Genomic DNA, 27,401 nt, shown 5'->3' on the forward strand with positions numbered 1-27,401 from the left:
TCACTTACTTTTCCTTCCAGCACTAAGACTGTTTAATGTGTGTGTTTAATAAAGACATATGAAATTAGAATGTTTTCTGTGTTAACTTAAAGCAAAGTTCCACCCAAAGATTGAACTTCCGCTTTAAGTGCAGATGACCCCTGACAAGCCACATTTGACATGTCTTTTCTTTTTTTTTGGGGGGGGGGGGGGGGGGGGGGAGAGCATATCCAGCTCCCACTTCCTCCTGGGGCTCCGAGGCACCGGAAAGAAGATCACCTCTGACCCCTCCCTCCCTGCAATCTTCTGGGACATGTCACAGGTCCCAGTAGATTGACTGGCCATTCACAGCGTGGCTCACTCATGGGCAGTGCGTGCCTGGCTGTGAAACCATAGCCGGGCGCCCTCAATAAGAATGCTCACACCGTGGAGAGGAGGGGGGTTCGTACGCCTGCATCGCTGGACCGTGGGACCGTGGGACAGACGAGAGTCCGATTATTAATAGTCAGCGGCTACACTTTTTGTAGCTGCTGACTTTAAAAATTTTAATTTTTTTTTGGCAGAACTCCGCTTTAAGCACATTGTATTATTGTGACTTAAATGAGGATCAGATCACTTTTTATGGCAAATTACTGCAGAAAACCAGTTATCTCTAAGAAGATGCACACTTTTTTGCTACTGTATTTATATTTCCTTTATAGAACTGGCACTTCACTTGTTGCCCGATATTGAACTTCCATCGCAGGACAGAAGGCAGAGTCAAGGCAACAAATCCTATCTTTAGAATGACCTTGACACTTCCGCTGGGGACGCTGAGTAATATTGCCTTTCCTATGAATTTAATTAATGCAGCCAATAATAAAATGACTTCTCTCTGGCTGTAGAAATTAGCCTGATCCCCCTGACATTTTATCATTTCTGCAGTTCATACCATCAGCTGCTCAGTGCAATGAAACTACAAAGATCTATAAAAGATGAAACCCCACTGCTGCAGGAGTCGTGGCTTGGGGACACCGAACATACACAATGTGCTGAATGCACTGCAGACATTCAACAGTTACTGGCCAGACTATCACAAACCATATCAAGAATACAAGAGGAAGAATGTGCTTAAAAGGGGTTGTAAAAGATTGTTATTTAAAAGAAAGAAGAAAAAAAATAACATGGTATAAGGGTTTTGCACAGAGTGGCCCCAATCCTCCTCTTCTGGGGTCCACCAGTGGTACCCCTGGCCCCTCCCCGCATTGAGTGCCTCCTCAGAGACACGCTTTCCAAGGGGGCACTCATGCGGGTCAGCTACCGAGTCCTGCTCCCACCCGTGTCAATGGATTTGATGCTATCAATCTGTCCAGTGAGGACCCAAGATAGCGGCTAGAGCTGCTGGGCTCATTCTTGTTGCTGGAAAGATCGGGTTCAGGTAAGTAAAAGGGGGGCTGCTGCACTACAGGAGGTTTTTCACCTTAATGCTTGCAATGCATTAAGGTGAAAAACCTCTAGGGTTTACAACTCCTTTAACTTTTCCAGATCCACGCTATAGCCAAATGACGGCTACAGCGCGGATCTGCTTTCCCGGGAGGCCGTCTATTGACATCCTCCCCTTTCAAAGTTGGTCAAGTCCCACTTAAGGGGCGCGCTGTGATCACAGAGTCAATGAGACTTGGGTGATCACAGATCTGAGTAAGGGGCCAATCCGGGCAGCCAACGACAGCTGATCATATGATGTAAACAGAGGATCAGTAATTTTTTTTTTCTTCTCACACTGACAGCTTCTGTTTGAAGGGACATTGGTCCCAAAGAGGAAGAGGTGAAGCTGCCTCACATGTGCCCACAAGTACCGCCTGTCCGTGCCACAAATCAGTGCCCACAGCAGTGCTAGCAATCAATCAGCTAGCCACCTATCAATGGACACCAATGTTGCCAATCAGTGCCAGCCTGTGCCCATCAGCGCACAACAATGAAGGAGAAAAATGTAATGTTTGCAAAATGTATTAACAAAATATAAAATGGTTTTGTTTATTTTTTTAAATAAAATGTCTTTTTACATTTCTTTTAACAAAAAAATAAAAACTCAGAGGTGATCAATTCCACCAAAAGAAAGCTCTATTTGTGGGAATTTTTTTTTTAAATTGGGTACAGTGTTGTATGACCACGCAATTGTTTTTCTAAGAGTGACAGCGCTAAAAGCTGAAAATTGGTCTGGGCAGGAGGGGGGGTTAGGTGACTAGTAACAAGTGGTTAAAACTACAGTGTATAGAGCAGGCATGTCAAACTCAAACGAAACAGGGAAGCTGAAGGTGTCAAAATGAGGCCGATTTGCTAAAGGATTTAAAAGTAGTATGGGTTTGGGGGTATTTCCACCATCTTACTTACCTAGGTGGATGCAGCATTGGTTCGATGCTGCATCTGTCCCCTGGCACCTCTACACTGAAAACTGAGCGATTGAACATCGCTGATGACTCGGTTCTCACAACACCCCGAGCAGAGCTGCTGTCAATCAGCTTCTCTCCGCACTGCTCCTCCGCCCTCACTGGAGCGCTGAGCTGTGGAGGGGTGGGCAACGGCTATTTCAGCGGCTCGCTGAGACAGCTATCAGTCCTGGCACCAGGCGGATCCCTACTTCCATTGACGTGATGACGCGGTGCCTGGACTGATTCTGTGACATCAGCAGAGAGTAGATTTTAGTTGGCTCTCTGCTGAAAACGGGTCACAGGAATGCAAAACAAATTGCACTAATGTGACCCATAAAAGCCCAGCCAAACTAGCTTAGGCTGCACTTCTCCTTTAACAATATTCACTAAAACTAAATGAAGATTGACGGCAATTATCAAATCATGTGCACTTGAAATAAACAGAAATTAGCTTTTCCTGTTTGGACCATTTAAAGGGGTTGTAAAGGCAGAAGGTTTTTTTAATATTAATGCATTCTATAAATTAAGATAAAAAGCCTTCTGTACGCAGCAGCCCCCCTCACACTTACCTGAGCCCCCTCTCTACCTAGAAATGTCCTCAAGTCCCTCGACCGTCCGGCACTCTCCCTCCTGATTGGCTGAGACACAGGCAATTAGGATAGAGATGTGCGGTGCCAAACAATGGCTCTGTGACTGAATGGACACACAGAGCTGCAGCTCAGGTGCCCCCATAGCAAGCTGCATGCTGTGGGGGCACTGGACAGGAGGGAGGGGCAAGGAACGCTGACGGGGGACCCAAGAAGCGGAGTATCAGGGCTGCTCTGTGCAAAACCACTACCCCAAGCAGGTGAGCATAACACGTTTGTCATTTTTAAAGAAAAAAACAAAACAAGACTAGTATCACTTGTAGGGCTCTTTCACACGTGCATTGAAAATAAGCGGTTGGGTTGCATTTGTAACGCTTCCCAGATGCCTAGCAATGTCACACAGAATTTAATAGAGAGCAGATGGAGCTGTTCACACTGCAGCAATAGCGCTGCTGCAAAGACAAAAATAACACTGCCTGCAGAGTTTGGCAGGCATTGAGGCTTTGTAACTGCCTCACTCCTATTTAACAGCACCACAATTTCACCCTTTAAACTCACTGAAAATGAGTCCTATGGCCTTTACAGTGCAGTTGCAAATCATCAAACAGTGATCACTTCCCATATAAGCCTTGCAAAAAAAAAACCAAACACACACATATGGGGCATTTGAAAAATGTTTTCTGCGCAACAAAAACGCCTGTAACACACATTCTAAATGCTCATTAAACGCTATAGGTGCATTAATGTGCATTTAGGCAGCTTTTACATTTAACACAAATGTAAAAGATCCCTAGCTTTCAGTAAATCAGCTTTATTAGGTCTACAGCACTTTATAGGAAAAAAAAAAAAAAGAAGAAAGAATGAAAACACTAAGTACTTTATAGTAATACTTACAGCACTTTATCACAGAGAAAGGGGTCTCAAAACATTGTGAAGTACTGAGCTGCCAAACTATGTAAGGAAGTGTAATCTTCATCACCTGGAGAACGCGCACATTATTGAAGACTTACATTTTATTGTGCTCTCCCCCAGCAGTGCGAGGTCCATGCTCCCTCCTCGCCATCTATGCCCAGTCTTCCTCTAGGTCCGGAGTTTCTATCACAGATGCCAAGATGATACACTGCATTGCACAAGAGCAGCTGTCAGTGCATAATAAACAGAAAAAAAAAAGGGCAAGAGGTTTTATGTGCAGTCTCTTGTCATAAAACTCTACCTGCCATTCGTTTTTTTTTCAATTTCAGTTTCGTTTTAAAATATCATACTGCAGCTTCTAAAGAGATGGGAGCGGATGAAGCTTCAGAAGCCCCTATTCTGGGAATTTGTTTACCAATCATCTTAAAACTCCTGGAGTCACAGATCCACATTCACAGCTGCTTATGTCACCTCATGGTGTGAGCCAAGGAAGACATGTCATAATTATCAGGCAACTCCCTCTAGCAGGATTTTGTGGCACACAAAGTGACAACTTCTCCTATGTAAGAAACAGATAGATGAAGGGTAGAAAGAAAAATGTCAATAAAGGGGGCCTAGTCAACAAGTGTAATCCTCTGGTGCCAGGCATGCTTTGTGATGTTTGCACACAGTGCAGAAGCAGAGAAACTTGGTTTAGCAAAGGCAATGTAAACACTTACAGGCGGCCTGGACTGGAGGAAAGGCTCAGTTCTAAGTATGTCCCTAGCATACCACAGATCACAGGAGTCCTAGAGATAGCACAATGTGTACAAAACACCCAAAGCAGACAGCTGTCTTCTAGACCAGGGGATTTATAAACTAAACAGGCTCCTCTTCATGTAAACGTTATTGCTTTATAAAAGTTTATAGCAAGCAGAAGCATTATAGAACCTTCCCAACTGGCAATAGGAGTCAGTAAGAAAAGATAGGGCATATGAAAAATAGGTGGCTGGGCTATCTGCATGCAAGTGGGAGATCCGCTGCATCCAGTTTGTGTGCAACCAGAATCACTGTCCCTGGATGCAAAGTGTCTGCATCCAGGGCTTGTCAGGAGTGCTGTAACCACCCGTATGACATGATTGTTGATTACATGCAAACAAGTGCAGTGCTGCCCATTGATGTGTACTGGGTGCAAATCTGGCCTCACTGCTACTGGCCGCAGCTCTACACACATACAGAGCGTGCATAGAGGTAATTTTCTCCACCAGCAAGAATTGCGGGTTCATCTGGTTGATCCCCAATACAGGGAGTGACATTTCTAAATTATTTTAAAAGAAACACTAAATGCCAAAAACTTATTAGTTTTGGCTAGAGTAAGAAATGAATAAAACCCTTCAGGATGTTCTTCTCTCATACAATACCAGATCGCACAATTTTTAAATTTAATCAGCACAGTTTTCACCCGAAAATGCAATGCAAATACACTAACACATTACATCACTTCCGAATTTTTATTTGGTCGTACGAGAATTTTCCCACTTTAGTAACCTATTTATTTTCGATATGGAGATTAGCATAAAAAAAAAAGAAAAAAAAAAAACGGACGATCATTGGTCCCATAATCTCATCATGTGTATGAGCTTTTCCTCCAAGAAGTGCAGTCTCCTAGAAGTAGAAGCTTCCACTGTAACCTCACAGGTTCATTTTAACTGCTCTGCATTGACTGTCCAAAAAGTACTGCCATGGCAGCATACCCTTATGTAAGAGATCACCTTACTGCCCTTTCATGCAGCAACCTTGTGCGATGATACCTGAATCTCCTTAGTTAAAAAGAAAACCAGCAACTAAAATGTAATATTTCAGTAATACGTGGAATCCATTGGGCTGAATAGCTCAACACAAAAGTCCCTGAGAAATATAAAACAGTTTAAAAGGGTTTGTTACCCAAAAAAAAAAAAAACGAATCCTGTTCTCTTAAAGCATGTTATACAGCACAGTGATTGTGCTGTGTAATTTTTGCCCCTTTTATCACCTGAAATACCCAGTTGATCTTGCCTGGTTCTACCCCCCCCCCTTTGTAAATTGACCACGGTTTATGGTGGCTGCTGAGCCCTGACACTGTGGTCAGTTTACGTGCCTCCATCACGGATGCAATGTTTGGACCTTAGTAGCCAATCCACAGGCCTGATCAGAGGGAGGGAGCAGAGAAACCCATTAACCCTGTATAAGCTATGACACTGACATGGGGCATATATAGGCATTAGATTCAGGGCTCTTGCAGAAAAACAATGTCTCGGTGGGTGAAGAGGTGCCCTATTTTAAGAGCCTTGAATGGACAAAGTGGAAGATTCTCTATAAATTATACCTGCAGTGTTAAAAAACTGGATTTTGCTGCTTCTCCACTAAGATGTGATGGTCCCTTGTGTTTGTTAATCTGGACGGATTAGTTTCATTCAATGAATACCTAAAGTGGTCTGCAGAATTTCTTACAAAAGGGGTAAAGGAGGCCAAAACCCCTAAGCATTCCATCGCTCCAAATACAAAATTATGCCGACAAAACTGGCAAAGGATTAGAAAAAAAAAAAAACCTTCCATTCTGTCAAAAGGTGTCTTGGGGTTGTAACTGTATGAACAGATACAGAAACAAAAGCAGAATCTTCAAGATGAATTGCCTCTGGGATAGTGAAGCAGGGCAGTCAGCCAGCAAGCAGCTGTCATCCTTTTAGAATCAGTCTCCATTTACACACTGGCCTTGGCTGTAGCACATCTAGGTTAATAAGATGTGCGCTGAGCACCGATACATACAGAGCTAAGACCTGCCCATTTATCATGCAGGCTGCTTCAGGGAGGACACACAGAAGACTACTGAAAAACCTGGAAAAATGCACATGACTCTTCCACTATGAATTGGAGGATGGTTATAATTATCATCACCCACATACAATTATAAATATATCCAGACCTTAGAGGAGAACATCTCCTGGACAAAGCTGTTTGTTTGCCTGAAGGTCATGTCAATCCAATGGCAGGTCAGTGACTTAAAACTACTGATTGCCAGGCAACTAGCATTTTATTAGTCTAGAGATGGTGCCTACATATTAGTCTTCACTACATGATCCCTTTAAGGCTGGGTTCACACTGTTGTGTATTGGAAGTGGGTTTCTCCGCATTCAATTCGCATTTTAGGAGATTGTGAGCAGCTCACACATCTCCGCAGAGTCTCTGGTGCGAATTGCACAGGGGTGCTGTGCGTCTTTTGGTCCATTTCAGGTCCAAATTCAGCCAAAAATTCAGGCTGAGATCTGACCTTAAACATTGAATGGAGACGGACCTCTGATGTGAGCCGAAGCTTGCTGCAGTGTGAACCCAGCCTAAAGTGGAGCTGCAACCACAAATTTACATATGAAACGATTCAGATTTACTCACTAACAATACACAAAGCTCCTTAGCTTACACTTGTGTACTATAAACTAGAGATGCACCCAAATTTTGGTGGCTAAAAAAGGCGTTATCACCATTTTGCAAATAAGAGAAAAGTGTGCCGATAAGGGCGTTGAAAATGCATGCGATTTTGCCATGGTTTTGCTGTGCTTATGTGTGTTTTTCATTGGTCATGCGACTCAAAAAACGCATCATAAATGTAACTCGGGTACGTTCTCGGTCCATTTTCGATGCACTTTAACGGGAGGCGCGTTTTTGTTGCTTTTTTATTTTTTAACTGACCAAAAATTAAGCAAGCAGGATTTTTAACACCACAACAAAAAGGTGCAACAGACCAGTTTAAAGACATACATAGAATTTAAAGGGATATATTTTTCCTGAGCTAAAAAAGGTGGCAATAATGGCCGACTATTTCATATTCCTTTAAATTCATGATATTAATTTATAAAAGTCAAATACAATTATATTTAAAGATATATATATATATATATATATTAAAGCCCCACAATCTTGTAAAAACATTGTGTTGCTTGTGTGTAGCCGCCTTCCCCAAGAATTTGATTGGCTGTGGAACCCAAGTGAGAAAACCTGTTCAATGCCTAATGTTATTGGAGTGACAATATATCTAACCACAAACTCAGGCACTGCTCATAATAGCATACTACAATACCGAAAATAATAGAGGAACATATGCAAAAAATAAAAACCCATAGCCACTTCATGGGACCTGCTGAGGATTTTAAACACGACTGAGGTCAAGGAATAAATGATTAGGCTGTTTCACAGCAAAAAGCAGTGTGGGAATGAAGCATACCGTACACATTTTCCACACTGTGCTCAAAATGCACATTGTTACAGACACCCAAAATTGTGACAACATTGCGTTTGCAGGCACCAAATTGTATAGTACCGCAGTGGCATGCAATTTAGTGTTTTAGTATTTTTTTAAAAGTACCACATGCACTGCTTTTACTGTGTTCTGGTGCAATTTTCAACCCTTTCTAATAAATGGGCTATAAAAACAAAAAAAAAAAATATATATATATATATATATATATATATATAAAAAAATAAAAAAAAACAGCATGAGAATGCGCAGGAATTGAGGCGGCAGACCATGGATTTAGGTGTGAACCAGTCCTTAATCTTAGCAAACCCTTCTTCCTCTGGCTCCTAGCTATATATGCATGTAGCGTCTGCAGTACAGAAGCTGCCATCTTAGGCCCCCATACACACTATTAGATATTCTGCAGATTTTTGTCTTCAGATTTACCAAAACCATATAATTATGAGGTCAAACCTTAAGAGTTTTAATTTGTATGTGATCAGGCAGGCCCTTGTACTACATGGTTTTGGTAAATCTGAAGACAAAAATCTGTAGAAAATCTAATAGTGTGTATGGGGTCTTAGCCTCTGTTTAAATTTGCAGTTGCCATGGTGCTGAACAAGCGATCAGTTATGACACCAGCCATTTGATGGCTTGACCGTTTGGTTGAGAGTCAAAGCAACTGTAAAAGTTGTAAAAATTGTTTTCGAAAACAGATAAATCAATTAGTCTATTTCTGCTTTAAAGCATAAACAAAAGGCAAAACTTTTTAGCAGTTTTGGATAGAGTGGAGAGGTATTAGAATGGCTGTCAGTTTTTGTTGCCGTCTGTGGCCCTGTTAAGGCCACTTTCACACCAAGATGCTTTACAGGCGTTTTAGCACTAAAAATATGTAAAGCGCCTCCCATGCCTCCCCAGTGTGAAAGCCCAAGTGCAGGGGGGGGGGGGGGTGGGGGAGATGGGCATATACAATATCAATGGACAGCGCTTCAGCAGCAAGCGCTTTTAACCACTTAAGCCCCGGACCATTTTGCAGCTAAAGGACCAAGCCCCTTTTTGCGATTCAGCACTGCGTCGATTTAACTGACAATTGCGCAGTCGTGCGACGTGGTTCCCAAACAAAATTGGCGTCCTTTTTTCCCCACAAATAGAGCTTTCTTTTGGTGGTATTTGATCACCTCTACGGTTTTTATTTTTTGCGCTATAAACAAAAATAGAGCGACAATTTTGAAAAAAAATTCAATATTTTTTACTTTTTGCTATAATAAATATCCCCCAAAAATATATAAAAAAACAATTTTTTTCCCCTCAGTTTAGGCCGATATGTATTCTTCTACATATTTTTGGTAAAGATCGCAATAAGCGCTTATTGATTGGTTTGCGCAAAAGTTATAGCGTCTACAAAATAGGGGATAGTTTTATGGCATTTTTATAAATTTTTTTTTGTTACTAGTAATGGCGGCAATCAGCGATTTTTATTGTGACTGACATTATAGCGGACATGACGGACAATTTTGACACATTTTTGGGACCATTGACATTAATACAGTGATCAGTGCGATTAAAAATGCACTGATTACTGTAAAAATGTCACTGGCAGTGAACCACTAGGGGGCAGTGTAGGGGTTAAGTGTGTGTGGTTTTTTATTGTAGGGGGCGTGGCTTGGCGTGTGACATCACCAATTGTCTTTCCCTATGACAGGGAACAGACGATCAGTGACAGGCTTACTAGGAAGCATGAGGAGAGGTTTGTTTACACTTACCTCTCCCTGTTCTTCAGCACTGTGGGTCCCGTGGCCACAGTCATGGAGCTCAGGACAAGGTCTCGAGTGTGCGCCGCCGGCGCGCGCGACCCAGGGCTGGGCACTTAAAGGGCAACGTACCAGTACGTGCTTGTGACCAGCCGTGCCATTCTGTCGACGTATATTGGCATGAGGCGGTCCTTAAGTGGTTAAGCACTTCTTTGGGGTTAAAAGCTCCCCGCTCCAGCCTGCACAGCACCGATAAAAAAAAGCTGCTAAAACAAATGGCGCTTTATTGCCAGCGTGGGGCGGTCTTCAGTGTGAAAGTGGCCCAAGAGTACTTACACACTGGGGTGGTGCTGGTGTTAGCGGCACTTTACCACTGTCATAGCAGCAGTTTTCAGCTTCTTTTAACCCCCAATAACAGCCGAAGGGTTAATAGCACCCATGTTGGGGCACTTTGGCAGCGTTGCCTATTCATTTCAATGGGCAGGGCATATTGGAAGCGGTGTATAAATCGCTCCCGCACTGCCTCAAAGATGCTGCTTGCAGGACTTTTTTTCCCATCCTGCAAGCGCACTGCCCCAGTGTAAAAGCACTCGGGCTTTCACACTGGGGTGGCTTGAGAGGTGCTTTACAAACGCTATATTTAGCACTAAAACAGCTGAAAAGCACCCCAGAGTGCAAGGTGTCCAAGAAGTTTCACCCTCTCTATTTGTTCTGTTAACCATTAGCATCGTAAGTAAAAGAAAATCCCAAAATTTTGGAGTTGTCCTCAAAAAAGAAATAGAGGGAAAATCTTCCAATAGGGACACTAGTTCTGGTAACCTGGGCTCCCCAAGGAATTCCCTTAAAGAGATTTTCTCTCACTTCCTGTTTGGCTATGAGACAGGAAGTGAAGAGAAATCTCTATAACGAGACACAGACTGCAAAAAAAACAAAAAAAAAAAAACAAACACTGACAGGGTGTATAACCCTTCCTCTGCTCTATCCAAAATGGAAAAAAAGTTTTGCCTATAGTTCTACTTTAATATAAAGAAATCTTTAAACTTCAAATAAGCTGACTGATTGCCTAGTTTTGGTTTCCTCCAAGCAAACTTCAAGATATAGATAAAAAAAAAAAAAAGAATTACAAAAAAAGACAGTGAGAGGTCACAAGCGAGAACCTAGGAATAAAAATCTGCCATAAAACAACTGCAGACACACTATTACAAGGGGATGTACTGTACTACTGACATGTGGAAGATAAATTCAACTGTCACTAACTACTGATAACTCATAGCAGATAGGTTAACTATAAGGCCTCATGCACACTAGAGTTTTCTGTTGCTCCTAGGGGCACTTGGCATTTTTTTTGTTTTTTTACCCAAGCATGAAAACCTACATCTCCATGGAGACTTTTAGAGGAGTTTAGATGCAGATTTAAAAAAAAGAAAAAAAAAAAAAAACTACCAGTGCGTTCAGAAGCAGCAGAGTTTTGGCAAAATAAGATAAAAACAGTTGACTTGCCTAAACGCATTGCAAGTGCTAGGCACATTTAGCGTCTGATAGGTAATTAATTTCAATGGGCAAAATAAATTATTATTCTGGCCAAGGAAATGAATATCCAAATGCTTCACACGCCTAAAACGTGTTAGGGCCCTTTCACACAGACGTGTCCGGGCTCCGATTTGCTCAGCAGGGATCGTTCCATCGATCCCCAAAGAGCAGGCAGATGACAGGTCGGTCTCTGCACACTGTGCAGGGACCGACCTGTCAGAGCGCCGCTCTCCTCTATGGGGGAATCGCATGAAGACAGACCGCAGAGTCCGTTTTCATCTCATTCGATTCACCAGGTGGATAGAAAAATAGGGTTTCCACCCGTCACACTTTAGCGGATCGGGTCGGTTGTCAGCGGACATGTCACCGATGACATCCGTCCCTCCATAGACCTGTATGGATCATCTGTTTAGGTCCGCCTAAAAAAACGGACAGGCGGACCTTAACGGTCCGCTCGTGTGAAAGGGGCCTTACACAAGTTTACAAGCGTCAAGTGTTTTTTCTGCCAAAACTCTGCTGCCAGCAGGAAAGGAGTCTAGGAGGGTTTAGAAAATGTCTTGTGTGCATGAGGCCTAATACAAATATAGCACAAACACAGATGGAGGCAAATCGGACCTACATAACAGTACCACAAAACAGGTATATTCAATGACATGCCTAATGTCTAATATGGCTGAATATCAGAGAGCAAATCCGAAATTGCCAATCATCTGAATCTGGTGCAGTCATACCTTTCATGTAATGCCAAGTCTTCCGTTTTTAGGCTGGATTCACACTCTTGCGCTGCGGTTTGGGAACAGCCCGGGTGTACCCAGGGTTTTCATGTGCTTTTCCCGCAGGCCCACAGAATTCTATTGGGTCACACGTTTTTACAGCTTTTTCTGAAAGTGGACAAAAAGTCCTACATGCTGTAAGTTTGGCGCACTTTCAGAAAAATCTGCAAAATTGCACAACCTAATAGAAGTCTATGGGACCGTGGCTAAAAACATAGGTAAAATGCATAAAAAACCCAAATACATCCATGCTGTGGCCAAACTGCAGATTATACCAGTGTGAACCCGGCCTTAAAGTAGAATTTTAGTCAGAAAATTAAGTCCTGCTAGATCACTTCAGGCTGGCCCCTTTTCCAGGTATAGGCTATGTGAAACATTAAAAATAAGTGCCTATACTGTTTAAAACCTGCTCTGCACATGCTCAGTTACTCTCCATTTTTAGGCACTGTTGAGTTTGTAGAGGCCGATCTGCTGACAGCCTTAAAGTGGAATTAAACCATCCTATTCTTTACATTCAAGGAAGCTGCTTCTGTTTGATCTGCAACTGACATGGTGCTACACATGTGATCAGTTATGACAGCAAATGGTTTGACAGTTGGGTGGAGGACACAAGCAAACGTGACAGTTAGCAATTTTGGCAATGCAGGAATGTACCTTTTTTTAAACTGTTAAATCGACGGGTTTACTGCCGCTTTTTGATTTACTGCTGTTCAGGGGCTCTATGCTTCAGTAAAATGGCAGCCTTCAGCAAGAAGAAACAGGAACAATGTTGGAGGCAATTTACAGCACAAACTAATTTGGATAGCATAATTATTGTGGAATGTATGATCCCTTCTAAAGAAATTTTCTTATCAAGTTGTTATAAAGTTCCGCTTTAGGTTCCATTCTTTCCTTCTCAGAGGAGTGCAGTGTTGGATCAGTTGGTGGATGTAAGACCATACAGAGGCGGTCATCTCCCCTGGATGAAAGCAGAGCTGATACCTGTGGGCTGCTGAAGGCACATAAACCTTTCAGTTGATAGTCTTCTCCATTCTTCCATACAATTTAGTCCCTGTTCACAAAGGTGCGGCTTTGAAGTCGCGATACCAATGAAACCAGCAAAAAGTAGTGCAGGAACCTTTCATAATTACGTAGCAGCGATATGATTAGTTTCATTGCCAGCAATGGGGTGCGACTTGTCATGTGATTTGGAACTGTCAATTTGCATGACAAGTTGCACCATTGTGAACAGAAGCTTACTAAAGGCAAAAACACTGAGCACTTTTCAAGAGCAGATGCACTCATTGTCCCCAGAGCTTAACTGCTTAAGGACTGCTTCCTGTACATATCCGTCGGCAGAATGGCACGGCTGGGCACAATCACGTACCTGTCTCTAAGTGCCCAGCTGGTGGCGTGCTCCCGACCCGGGCCTGAGCTTGGTGACCGTGGCAGCAGGACCAGTGGACCCAATCACCGATGGTGTAACGCGATCGGGTCACAGAGCTGAAGAACGAGGAGAAGTCTGTGTAAACAAACCTCTGCCCGTGCTTCCTACTGTGGCTATCACCGATCTTCTGTTCCCTGTTATAGGGAAAGATGATCAGTGACTTCAAATGCCAAGCCACGACCCCTACAATAAAAAAAAAAAAAAACAAACACAACGTCACACATAACCCCTCCTCGCCCCGTAGTGGTTAACTCCTTCACTGCCAGTGTCATTTACACAGGAATCAGTAAACGCTATAACTTTTGCTCAAACCAATCAATAATCGGCAATTTCGATTTTTTTTTTACCAAAAATATGTAGAAGAATATGCATCAGCCTAAACTGAGGAAAAAAAAAGTTTTTTTTATATATTTTTTGGGGATATTTATTATAGCAAAAAGTAAAAAATATTGTTTTTTTTTTTCAAAATTGTCGCTCTATTTTTGTTTATAGCGAAAAAAATAAAAACCACAGAGGTGACCAAATACCACCAAAAGAAAGCTCTATTTGTGGGAAAAAAGGGATGCCAATTCTGTTTGGAAACTACGTCGCACGACCTCGCAATTGTCAGTTAAAGCGACGAAGTGCCAGATCGCAAAAAAGGGCTTGGTCCTTTGGCTGCAAATTGGTACGGGGCTTAAGTGGTTAAAGTGTTAGCTACCAAAAAAAAACAGATCCTGTTCCCTTAAAGCATGAATGCTTGTGCTGTGTAATTTGGCCCCTTCTAACACCTAAAATACCTGGCTGATCCTGCCCTCCCTATGTAAACTGACCACGGTTTATCATGGCTGCTGAGCCCTGACACCATGGTCAGTTTACATGCCTCCGTCATCCGCAGCTCTCCTCTCCGCTCTCCCCAGGCCTTCCTTCCTGCTGCTATCATGATTACACTAAAAACATACCATCCCCTCGGTAAAACAACACTATGTGCCCATGTGTCTGCGTTATATACAAAAAAACTGCAGATTACACCTTATATCAGAGAGTCTTCCGGTGCTCATGTGACTCCTCGGCTCTCTCCTCTCCCCGGCTGACAGTTATAGAATCAGAGAACAATTGTGTGGCCCTTAAAGGTCTCACGTCTAGGTGTCTTGGAGTGGAAAGTAGAATGGTAACTTCAGCCTGGACTCCAACTGGGCCACACCATTCCCTGGAGCTTAGTCATGGGGAATTCCCAGGCAACAGCTATAACGGGTGTGGCCAAGCACTCCCGTTGACGTCAGACAGGGAGGAAAGAGAGCTGAGGAGTCACATGAGTGCCGGGAGAAGCTCTGATATAAGGGAATCAGCATTTTTTTAATATATATCAGAACTTCAGGTGGGTTACTGCCTTTTCTTTATCCTGTTTTTTTGGCTGGAACAGTGTCAAGGTGGACTCCTAATCTTCCACCAATATCCATTTAAAAGACGACACAGGGACACGTTCTCCAATTGTAATAATTTTACTTTGTCTTCAAATCATCAGGTATTGACAAATCATGTAAATCAGCAACCGCAGCTACCGTATACAGTTACGAGCATCCCTGCTCTTCCTCAGGATGACTGGCAATGTGTAACATACTACAAACACCTCCCCCTTTTAAACCAAACACAGGTGGTGTGTATATATATATATATATATATATATATATATATATATATATATATATATATATATATATATATATATATATATATATATATATATATATATATATATATATATATATATAACAGACACGGGGCACATCATTTATTTTACAGAGGGGATGGTAAGTTTATAGTGTAGTTATAATAGGAGCAGGAGGGGAGGGCTTGGGAGTGGATGGAGCTAACAGGCAGGGAGGGGAGAGCAGAGAGGAGAGACAGCAGATGGCGGAAGGCATGTAAACTGACCACGGTTTCAGGGCTCAGCAGCCATGATAAACCATGGTCAGTTTACAGGGGGAAGGGCAGAACCAGGCAGGATCAGACAGGTATTTTAGGTGACAGAAGGGGCCAAATTATACCACACAGTGCTTGTGCTGTGTAACATGCTTTAATACTCGGCCATAGTAAAATGACATCCTCTAGTTTGTGGGGGAATATCTGAATGATGCCCATAGCTACAGACATCATTCAGATATCAATCTTTCCGGCCGGCGATTCTGTGCATGATGAGAACAATCATAGCGGCAGTTCCGCCGCTTGATCATTCTTATAGGCAATGGGAGGGTACTACCCCCCCCCCTCCCGATCTCATGCTTTCCAGCCTGGAGGAGAGATGTGGGGTCTTATTGACCCCATATCTCTCCATAAAGAGGAGCTGCCACATAGATTCCTATTACAATGGATGTTTACATTCCTTGTAATAGGAATAAAAGTGATCAAAAGAAAATATAAAAAAGTGTAAAAATAAAAAAATTAAGAAAAAAAAAAAAATTTAAAACGCCCCTGTTCCCGGCAGCTCACGCTCAAAAGCGAACGCCCATGTAAGTCCCACCCACATATGTAAACGCTGCTCAAACTACACATGTGAGGTATCACTGCGTGCATTAGAGCACGTGCAACAATTCTAGCACTAAACCTCCTCTGTAACTCTAAACTGGTAACCTGTAAAAAATGTTAAATCGTCGCCTATGGAGATTTTTAAGTACCGAATTTTGGCGCCACTCCATGATTGTGCGCAATTTTAAAGAGTGACATGTTAGGTATCTATTTACTCGGCGTAAGATCATCTTTCACATTATAGAAAAAAAATTGGGATAACTTTACTGTTTTGTAATTTGATTCGTGAAACCCGTTATTTTTCCCCAAAAAAAAAGGCGTTCGAAAAATTATTGCGCAAATACCGTGTGAGATAAAAAGTTGCAATGACCGCCATTTTATTTCCTAGGGCAGTGATGGCGAACCTTGGCACCCCAGATGTTTTGGAACTACATTTCCCATGATGCTCTGGCACTCTGCAGTGTAGTGCAGCATCATGGGAAATGTAGTTCCAAAACATCTGGAGTGCCAAGGTTCGCCATCACTGTCCTAGGGTGTCTGCTAAAAAAAATATATATATAATGTTTGGGGGTTCTGAGTGATTTTCTAGAAGAAAAAAAATGATGATTTTAACATGAAGGAGAGAAGTGCCAGAATAGGCCCGGTATTAAAGTGGTTAAGGGAACAACAGGATCTGTTTTGTTTTTTTAGGGCAACAAACACTTTAATAAATATGCTGAAGCTTTACATTGTAAAGAATACCCAATAAGGTGCAAGGAAAAAATAAATAAAAAAAAACAAAAACTGTATTTTTGCTTGCATTTGAGTGGATGATTGAGTAGAGCTTCGCCACATTTACTAAGCTCTGGGGGAAATGTGTGCAACTGCGCTTGCAAAGTGCAGTCTAATTATCTTTAGCAAATAAAGCCCCTTGGGCTCCATGCACACTGAAGCTCAAAAAAGCTATTTCTGGACGCCAGATTGCTGGCAGAAAACGCTGGTTGAAAAACCTGCTTTTAACAGCGTTTTATACTAGCGTTAATGAGCGTTAAAGAGCGTTTTACAGCGTTAGCGTTAATGGGCGTTTTTTATAAAAATACACAGAGGACACTCCAAAAATCCCACAATGCATTGAAAAATAGAATGCCGAACACTAATGAACGAGCGTTAATGAGCGTTAATGAGCGTTTGTCGTTTTTTGCCGCTGAAAAACGGCACTTTGAACGCGAATTTCTGGCGTTCAGAAAAAAGCCCATAAACTCCACTGCTCGTTAAAGCTGAAAAACGTCCATGTGTGCATGGACACATAGGCTAACATAGAGTGGAGTTTATGGGCTTTTACAAAAAACGCCCAAACGCCAATAAACTGCAGTTTATCAGCTTCAGTGTGCATGGAGCCTTAGGTTTGAAGACCGGTTTAAAAATGAATCCTTTTAAAAAGTTGCCTTAAAGTGTATGTCCAGCCAAAAACTTTTTCTAGTTTTGGATAGAGTGAGAAAAGTATTAACCTCCAGATGAGTTTTTACTTCTGGGGCTCCGTTACCTAGATTTTTCATCACTTCTTGTCCCGATGACCTGTTTCACCTGACAGGAAATTAAGGAAAATCTGCAACAGGGATACAGACAGAAATAAAAATCTGACAGGGATTTTTGGCTTTCCTCTACCCTACAAATGAAAAATATTTATATTTCTGTTGCTGATCACTCCCCCCCATCCCCCCTTCCTGTCAGGCAAAACACTGTCAGGAAGACAGGAAGGATAAATCTAACAGAACCCTGCAAACCAATAAAGGACAGCACTGTTGACGCTATTACACGCAAATATGCTGCCGCTCCACACCACAGCCCAGCTGCCGAACTTGTACCTACAGGTAAGCCTATAATTAGAGACACAGGAATATCTCCTAAACTTAAACTGTTTAGGAGATATTCACCAGCGATGCTTCCGGTGACATTACTGGCGCATCAATTAACAAAAAAATAAAAATATAAAGCGCCCCTGTCCCCGTGAGCTCGTACGCAGAAGCGAACGCATACTTAAGTCCCGCCCACATATGAAAACTGTGTTCAAACCACACATGTGAGGTATCGCTGTGAACGTTAGAGCGAGAGCAATAATTCTAGCCCTAGACCTCTGTAACTCAAAACATGTAACCAGTAAAAAAAAGTTAAAGCATCACCTATGGGGATTTTTAAATACCAAAGGTTGGCGCCATTCCAAGAGCGCGTGCAATTTTGAAGCGTGACATGTTGGGCATCTATTTACTCGGCGTATCTTCATCTTTCACATTATGCAAAAAAATTGGGCTAACTTAACTGTTTTTTTGTTTTTTTTAAAGCATGAAACTTTTTTTCTGAAAAACACATGTTCGAAAAATTGCTGCGCAAATACCATGCGAGATAAAAAGTTGCAACGACCACCATTGTATTCTCTAGAGTCTTTGCTAAAAGAAAAAAAACATGTAGAATGTTTGGGGGTTCTATGTAATTTTCTAGCAAAAAAATTATGAATTTTACATGTAGGAGAGAAATGCCAGAATTGGCCTGGATGCGAAGTGGTTAAAACCAAACTGGAAAAGTAACAATATGAACATAAAGGATTAAAATATATATTCAGATCTATTTTTTTTTCTGTTGTCTGTGTCCTTGCTCAGGAAATTTAGTCTTTGGGGTCTTGGTTGCCATGGTCACCGCAACTGAAATGATGGAAAATCCCAAATTGAGTTTTCAACGGAACAGGATGAGAGGGGAAATCTTTCAACAAGGGCAGCTGACAAGAAGGGATTCCCCTCACTTTAGAGAGATTTTCTCTGACAATCCGTTATAGGACCGAATGTGAAAGGTGAGTTTCCCAACCAATGGGACACAGAGTGTAAAAAAAATACAAAAAAAAAAAAAAAACACCATACATACACACATAATATAAATATATATATATATATATATATATATATATATATATATATATATATATATATATATATATATATATATATATATATATATATATATATATATTATTTTTTTCACTTAAACGCTAGATTCATTGTAATAGTAATGACACCAAGTATTAGGGCTGAAACAACTAATCAATTAATCGACAACTAATCAATTATGAAATGAATCGATTCATATTTTCATAATCGGGCAGTAAAATAATGGGGTGTAAAAAAAAAAAAAGAAAAAATAAAAAAAAACACACACTAAAAAGAGACTGTAAATATTACTTTCACAGTTCTACAGTAAAAAAATTAAACCCTTACAGAAGTGATTATCTGCTTTTTTTTATACTATAAAGGGCTAATTTTAAATTTTTTAACCCCATTATTTTACTAAATGTCTTAGACCTGGTTCACATCTGTGCGTTTTTGATGCATTTTCCAGAAAAGCACTACAGTTAATTTACACGTTTTCCTATGGGACATGTTCATAGCTATGTTTTTTTCAGCCGCTGCGTATTTGGAAAGGGTCAGGGCTTTTTTTTTTTTTTTAAACGCAAATCGGTGCTTTTTTGGTTCAATATACTTCAATGGAGAAGCTGCAGAAAAGCATGTAATGCATTTTTGCAGCAATTTGTGTTTTTAATTTGCCCAAAAACAAATTGGCCCATAAAAATGCAAATTGCAGCAAAATCGCATGCGCAAAAATGAAAATGCACAGCAAAAAGCACTGCAGAAACAGATCAAAAGCAAACCGCATAGGAGTTTACCGAGCCTTATGCTGGCCACACGGATCAATTTTCAGACGAGAATATTCAGACGAAAAATCTTTGTACATTCGCTGAAAGAACGTTGTTTGAAATTTTTACCTGTTTTTAAAATTAATGCAATTTCTGAACAAAAATCACATACACTGTCTGAAAATTCCTTTGACCAAGAAGTTTGCCATTTCCAAATGTTCCTGTCACTGTGGTTGAAAATCTACGTCGATTTGACCCCACTAATGATTAGAAAAATCGAATCAACGTTCTTAAAAATTACAATTTTTTTTTTGAAGGAAGACATTGTTTTTTCAAAAAAAAAAAAAAAAAAAAATGTGATCTCCGAGTCTGATGATATTTACCAGATTTACCCTTTAATAGTATATATCTCTTGTCTTATTCTCAGAGCGGATTAGAGATTTTGCTCTCTAACCATATAGTTGATAATTTATATTTACCACTGCATAGAGATATTTAAGAATAAAATGCCTTTTTTTAACTGTACATATTAACTAAATAATACCACACTTTAAGGTTATTAACCGATTAATCGAAACAATAATCGTCCAACTATTCGCTTATGGAAATAATCGTTAGTTGCAGCCCTACTAAGTATTGTTGAAAATGTCACTGATGAGCTGGACAAGGTGTGCTGGAATGAGGAAGGAAGTCGAATGAATAAGTGTGACATCACCAAACTGCACAGATATACATCTATATACACACAGAGATATTACAGGAAGACGCTGTACAGTGGCAGTAATATGTGTATCTCTGCTTCTGATTTCTTTGTGGCTTCAATAGTTAAAGCTGAATTCCAATCTTTCCTTCAGTCTTGCACAGACTCCTCTCCTGTACTCCAAGTGCTTACTCTAATTTCACTGCAGGCTGTAAGCATCCCCCAAAGCTGCAGCAAGTCAGATAGAAACCCTCTCATTTTCTGGCTGTAAGACATCCAGCATCATCTATCTCTTTCCTCTCCAGCTGTACGATCCCTTGCCTGCCCCTTTCATTCACTGGATTTCAGTTCTTACAGCAGGGCCCAAGGGCTCTTTAGAAGAGTACTGGAATATTTTTAGGAAGCTATGTACAGCACCCTGCTGGCTCCTCCCATCTGCAATAAATTGCTTGCACTGCACATAGAAGCACAACGACCCAGTAATGATGTCACTGGGTAGAAAAAAAAAAAAGTTATCCAAATAAAAAATGAAAACATTTTACCTAATTGTCATGTCATTCTCATGCTGATGAAGGGAGAGAGAAGAACCAGGAAAGGTAAAGTATAAGCAGATTAATCTTTAGCTTTGACACTTTTTTAGTAATGGACATACACGATATGCTATCCAGTCAGATGAGTACAGCAGGATATCGCTGCATTTCTCTGTTCTCCTATAGCAGACAGATAAGGGAAGGATCGGCATGTGGCATTATAAACACATCCTTCTCCGATTTCTCTACCCATAACCAATAGTGTTCATTCTCTGCAGGTACTATGATAATAAAGTACTATCACTATAACACAATCGAAGAAATCCTTACACACAGCACAAGTCAGTGTCAATGGGACAACAGGAGACACTTTACAATGGGACCATGCAGTAGAGAGGGGGGGGGGGGGGGGCGTTACTGAGATTTCTGGGCACCATGGGGATAAGATTATCAAAGAAGCATGGGGCTCCACAAAGTAAATATTAGTCCCTATGGTGCAAGGCCATACCGGAATCCTACAGTACAGTCATCATATGGGGTCCCATAGAGTATAATGCAATACAGGGGCCCCATAGTAAAGTCACCAGTATAAATGCCCTGTGATGACAGCAGTAGTGGATCATTGGATACATTTGGATAATATGGGCACCCTTAATATATACTGTAGCACTGGGGCCCCATTAACAGTCAAAAATATTCAGAAACTCAGTACATACCACAGTACAGGGGGTCTGTCTAGTGAAGAGGTGGGTGGCGCATAATACTGACAGCTATATAAAGGCCACAAAGTAAAGATGGCACTACGGAAATCACAAAGTACAGTGAGATGATATGTAGACTCATAGTGCAATGATATATGGGGGCCCATGGTGTGCATACAGGGGCCCCACAGTACAGTCAGATTAAGTTGACTCACTGTGCAATGATATATGGGGCCAAACAACACAGGGACCCCACAGTACTTTTAGATGCTATAGGGAGCCATAGTGCAAAGTAGCACAGGGGCCTCACAGTCACATGATAGGGGACCCAAGGTGCTAAGCAATACAGGAGCCACACAGTACATTCAGATGACATGGGGACCCATAACGCAATATAGAACAGGGGCCCAACAGTACAGTCATATGATATGGGGACCGATAGTGCAATGATACATGAGGACACATTGTGTAAAGTAGTACAGGGGTCCCACAGTGCTAAGCAATACAAGGGCCCCACAGTTCACTGAGATGATATGGGGGGCCCATACTGTAATGATACACAAGGACCCATAGTGCACAGTAGTACAGGGGTCCCACAATGCATACAGATGAGACAGGGCCCCATACAGCAGTGATATATCCTGATCCACAGCACATAATGTTAAAGGGGCCCCCAGTCACATAATATGGGGACCCACAGTGTAAAGCAATGCAGGAAGTGCCACATTCAGATGATATGGGGACTCATGTGTAGTAGTACGGGGGTCCCAAAATAGTTCAGATATGGGGGCCCCATACTGCAATGTTATATGGGGAAACATAGTATCAGTACAGGGGCCCCACTGTCACATGATATGGGGTCCCATAGTGCAAAGCAGCACAGGTGTCCAATAACACACACAGGTGACATGGGGGCCCTATAATACAAAGCTGTTGAGGGGCCCTACAGTTTTGGTAATAGAGAGGCCCCATACACACAGCAGTAGTGAGCCCTCAGGGGCCCCTCCTCAGGTACCTCTCACCTTTGAAGAATTTCAGTGCCAGGGTGTAGAGCTCCTCCAGGCTGAACCCCCAGCGCTGCTCCATGCTGAGCTGTCCGGCCTCCTCGTCCTCCTCCGCCGTCGCCTCCTCCTCTCCATCCGCCCCCTGTGGCGGCTCTTCCTCCTGGTCAGGGCTCAGTGTCAGCCCGTCTATAGAGACCTCCAGCCTCTCTACACCGCTTACCACCGCCATCCTTTCCCGGCCACGTCCCGACTTCCGGCTCCCAGACACGGGGGCGCGCACGTCACCTCCGCCAGCCAGCCAGTCACCTCACGCCTGAGCGCATGCGCGGACAGCTGGGCGTGGAGCGCGCGTCGCTTCCTCGGGACTGTCGCCAGTGACGGGCGCGCCCCCACCTCCTGCCACAGTGACAGCCAATGGAGGAGTGACAACTGGCCGTGGTTGCCGGGGACACAGACAGGCCGAACCCCTGTGTGCCTGGTTGCTGGCCACACTCCTCTGTCTTCACTGGGCCTGGTGTCCAGTGACAGACCCCAGTCCTTGTCCCGGACTTTAGTAGGGATGAGGGCATTTTACAGTTTTTATTTTCCCAAAACTTCCCGGTAAATCTGGAGATTTGTGGCACATTGGTGGTGCACTGGGCATGAATGGCTCCTAAGGGGTATATGTTCTACTTGTGTCAAATAATGATGGCTCCTCCTCAGTCTCATTGTTTTACAATTTATAAAAGCAAAAATAAAGTAAATTACAGTGCCTTGAAAAAGTATTCATACCCCTGGACATTTTCCACATTTTGTCATGTTACAACCAAAAACAAAAAATGTAATTTATTGGGATTTTATGTGATAGACCAACACAAAGTGGCACATAATTGTGAAGTGGAAGGAAAATGATAAATATGTGAAAAGTGTGGCATTTGTATGGCGCCCCCCTGAGTGAATACTTTGTAGAACCCCCTTTCATTGCAATTACAGCTGCAAGTCTTTTTGGGGGTGTCTCTACCAGCTTTGCACATCTACAGAGTGACATTTTTCCCATTCTACTTTGCAAAATCACTCAAGTTCTGTCAGATTAGATGGAGAGTGTCTGTGAACAGCAATTTTCAAGTCTTACCACAGATGATCAGTTGGATTTAGGTCTGGACTTTGAATATGCTTTGATCTAAACCATTCCATTGTAGGTCTGGCTGTATGTTTAGGGTCGTTGTCCTGATGGAAGGTGAACCTCCACCCCAGACTCAAGTCTTTTGCAGACTCTGATGCTGCATACACACGACCGGACTTTCCGGAAGACTAGTTTCAACGGACTTTCGGCGGAGTTCCGACAGACTTACGAAAAAACTGACTTGGCCACACACGAAGTTAGTTCGAAAGTCCGTTCGTTTTGAACGTGATGACGTAAGACGGGACTAAAAAAGGAGGTTCAATAGCCAGTAGCCAATAGCTTCCCTTATGCCGTATTTGGTCCGTCGGACCAGCATACAAACGGTTTTCCCGATAGGAATTGAGTCCCTCGGACAGATTTGTTCATGTTCTATTTCTAGGTCCGTCAGATTTTTTAAATGTAGTGTTATGATTAGATCCTAGATCACCAAAACATATGTATGATGCATTTTTGGCATGTTTATGGGGCATTTGTACCTGGCTATAAAAGGGACCATTTACGCCAGGTGTGTTGACACTCCACTGGGCAACCTTGTCTAGCTCAGTCCCAGCTTAAAGCTTTTTATTATTAAAATAACAAACATGTTATACTTACCTGCTCTGTGCAATGGTTTTACACAGGGCAGTCCCTATCCTCCTCTTCTTGGGTCCCAAGCCGCCGCTCCTGGCTCCTCCCCCAAAGCTGAATGCCTTCACAGCAAGCCACTTGCTAGGGGGCAGTCCTGTGTGCTCTCTCCTGAGCTCTGCTCGGCCTGCCACCTCGTCACTGACTGTGATTGACAGCAACAGGAGCCAATGGCTCCCACTGCTGAATATGAGTCAATGAGGGAGGGAGCCAAGAGAGCCTCAACTCTTGTGTACAATGCTGGATTGAGATCAGGTTCACTGACATGTGTTTAAAGGGGGATGAAGGGGAAGCTGCATGCAGAAGTTTTTTAACCTTACTACATACATAGAATGCGCTAAGGTAAACAAAAAAAAACTACTGCCTTTACAACCACTTTAAGACAAGGTACTTTCACAAGCCTTGGTCCCTGCTACTGGCAATTAAATCCTGTAAGGAGGGAGTGGGGGTTGGGGCCAAGTCTATGGACACACGTAGCCCAGTTCGGGAGCAAGCCCGCAGGAGAAGAGGAGCCAAGCGTACTGGCGGGGGACCCCAGAAGAGGAGGTTCAGGACCACTCTGTCCAATCCCATTATGTGAAATCCCTGGTGTTCCTTCCAGTACTTCTGCTTGCCTATTAAAAGCTGACCACACTAGACAAGAGAACACACTGTGGTCAGTTCTCTTGCTGTGCTGAGAACTCAGCCTGCAATCTTCCAATGATTTGATTTGTCCTGACACCCCACCTCCCTGCACAGCAATTCACTGGGAAGTTCAGTGTGCTGCTGTTTCTCCTCCCTTAGGTCTTATGCAGTTGAGAATATAGGGAATGTGATCACTTTTAAAGAAAAGAAAGGTGTTTATAATGTTATTTTTATATCTACAAAATACACAAATGTGTAAAATTACATTTATTTCAAAGCGTCTCTAAACCTATGAACAAAAAAAAAATTTTTTAGCTTGGCAGTCCATAGATGTGGTGGCTGCATTCGTTTTATTTTTTCATAATTTCTTCCCTAAATTTTCACCTGTTTATTTTGCCATTAACACATTTCCTGTTCTAGGGGGACAATGCTCACTCATTTACTGTATCTATGGAAGAGCTGCGCTTTAACCCTACGTTTCTCTCCTGATGTGCATACAAATACCACACACTCTCCTCATATTTATTAGAGATGAAGAATTAACAGGTATTTTTCTGTACTTGCAAAAAGACTGTAAAAAACAATACAGCCTTTCATCTGAGGACTGATAAACTGCAATATAATACTTTTTTTTTATTCTGTTCAGACATCCCTTAAATTAGTGTCAGTACCAGTGGACACCAGCAGAGGGAGGCAAAGCACCATAGCTTATAGCATCATTTTCAGCTGCCTGAACTAACAAAACTTCCAATGCAGTGGTGATCAAAGAACAACTTTACCTTTAGTTAAAGCCAGCCTCCAGGTAGGGTAGTTATTGCATAGTTATATAGGTCCAGTGTGACCAATGTTAGTATGCATAATTCCATTTCCATTAAACCGCTGTGGAAGCGGAGAATCGTTGTTGTAGTGGGTGCTACTACAGCATAGCTCCCAACTGTCCCTGATTTTGAGGGACTGTCCCTGATTTGGAGCAATGTCCCTCTTTCCCCATCATGTGTCCCTCATTTTGGTCTGATCTATATAGTTGTATATAAAATGCACTTTTTATGTTTTAAAAAGTGTTTCCTAGCGCTAAACCTTTCATTCAAAGTCTAAATGGCTGTATTTGTAAATTTTAAAAGCCAATATAAAGGAATAGCAGTGGTAAAAAAAAGCCCTTGTGGATTTAATTAACCTTTTTTTTGTTAATTCTCCTTTAAGGGGGTGTGGCAGGGGGCGTGTCCTATGCCTACATACATATATGAGGTGTCCCTCATTCCCATCTCAAAATGTTGGGAGGTATGCTAGTTATCACCATAGTCTTCTAGATCATGTGGCAAGCAGCTGACCTTTTGCACAGTGAAGAAAGGGGGTTGCTTTTTCAACATGGTTGTCATTCACAGAATGTCTTGTACTCTTTTCTTTTTTTCTTTTTCTTTTTAGTGAATGCAGGCCGTTCTCTGATTCGTTGAGATGTGGGGCAGTGTGACAGTTATGGAATATTCATACTGTAATTGGATCGCACCGGACCAATGTAATTATGCACTAAAAACTATAAGTTATAGAGGAAAAACTGTTGGCTGTAACTGCCAGGGCTGGATATTCCACTAGGCACATTAGGCTTGTGCCTACAGGCGCCCTTTTTTTTAACACTTTTACTGCCAGGCCCGTACAGCCACTGGGATTGTGTGTAAAACTGACAGACACCTATGCCGTCCGTTTGCGATTCTCTGCCTATAGGCTCCTGAGATGTAAATCCAGCCCTGGTGACTGCTTATAAAGTGTTAGATGCAGTTTTTCTTCAACATATTAGTGTATTTGAACTTTCTAGTGCATCTAACTCTCCCCACCCCCCAGAATGGTAAAACTGCTGTCCAAATCTGCCCATTGTACACCTTCATCCAGCGGGGGGGCGCTCTAATACAGGAGGTGTGTTACTGGCCAGATCACCAGGTGAAAACAAGGCCTAAAAAGAAAGACGAATGCAGCTACCACATTTAATGATCAATAAACTGCAATATATTATATTTTTGGTTTTGGGTTTAATACCGCTTTAAAGTGTATAAAATTATTTTACCATTGGAAGCGTTTTGTTATATCTATTTGGCAAAGGAACAAAAAAACTCTGTTGATCTGGTCAGACATTTAGATCTGTGCTGAGCCCTCTGTACTCTTCATTTCATAGGCCTCCCTTTGTTGTTATCTTAGACTACAGAATGATTAGTCTTTATGCTCTATACTAGTGGGAGTAGTGGAGTAGTTTAGCAAAAGACACTAGGCATAGCTGACACCCATCAGTCTA

At 42.1% G+C, this 27,401-nt stretch overlaps 1 protein-coding gene across 1 annotated transcript in view; it reads right to left on the reverse strand.

The window, feature by feature from the left end:
• Positions 1-22,993, reverse strand: part of ACBD3 (acyl-CoA binding domain containing 3) — a 52,032-nt gene extending 29,039 nt beyond the window's left edge. The window contains exon 1 of the mRNA XM_077485852.1: positions 22,729-22,993. Coding sequence (XP_077341978.1) covers positions 22,729-22,939 — 211 coding nt within the window. The 5' untranslated portion in view covers positions 22,940-22,993. The remainder of the gene's footprint in view (positions 1-22,728) is intronic.
• Positions 22,994-27,401: the final 4,408 nt, after the last annotated feature.

The sequence above is a fragment of the Lithobates pipiens genome, unplaced genomic scaffold (genome assembly GCF_037356315.1).
Source record: "Lithobates pipiens isolate NorthernLeopardFrog02 unplaced genomic scaffold, aLitPip1_a1.2 Scaffold_18, whole genome shotgun sequence".
Taxonomy (NCBI): Eukaryota; Metazoa; Chordata; class Amphibia; order Anura; family Ranidae; genus Lithobates; species Lithobates pipiens.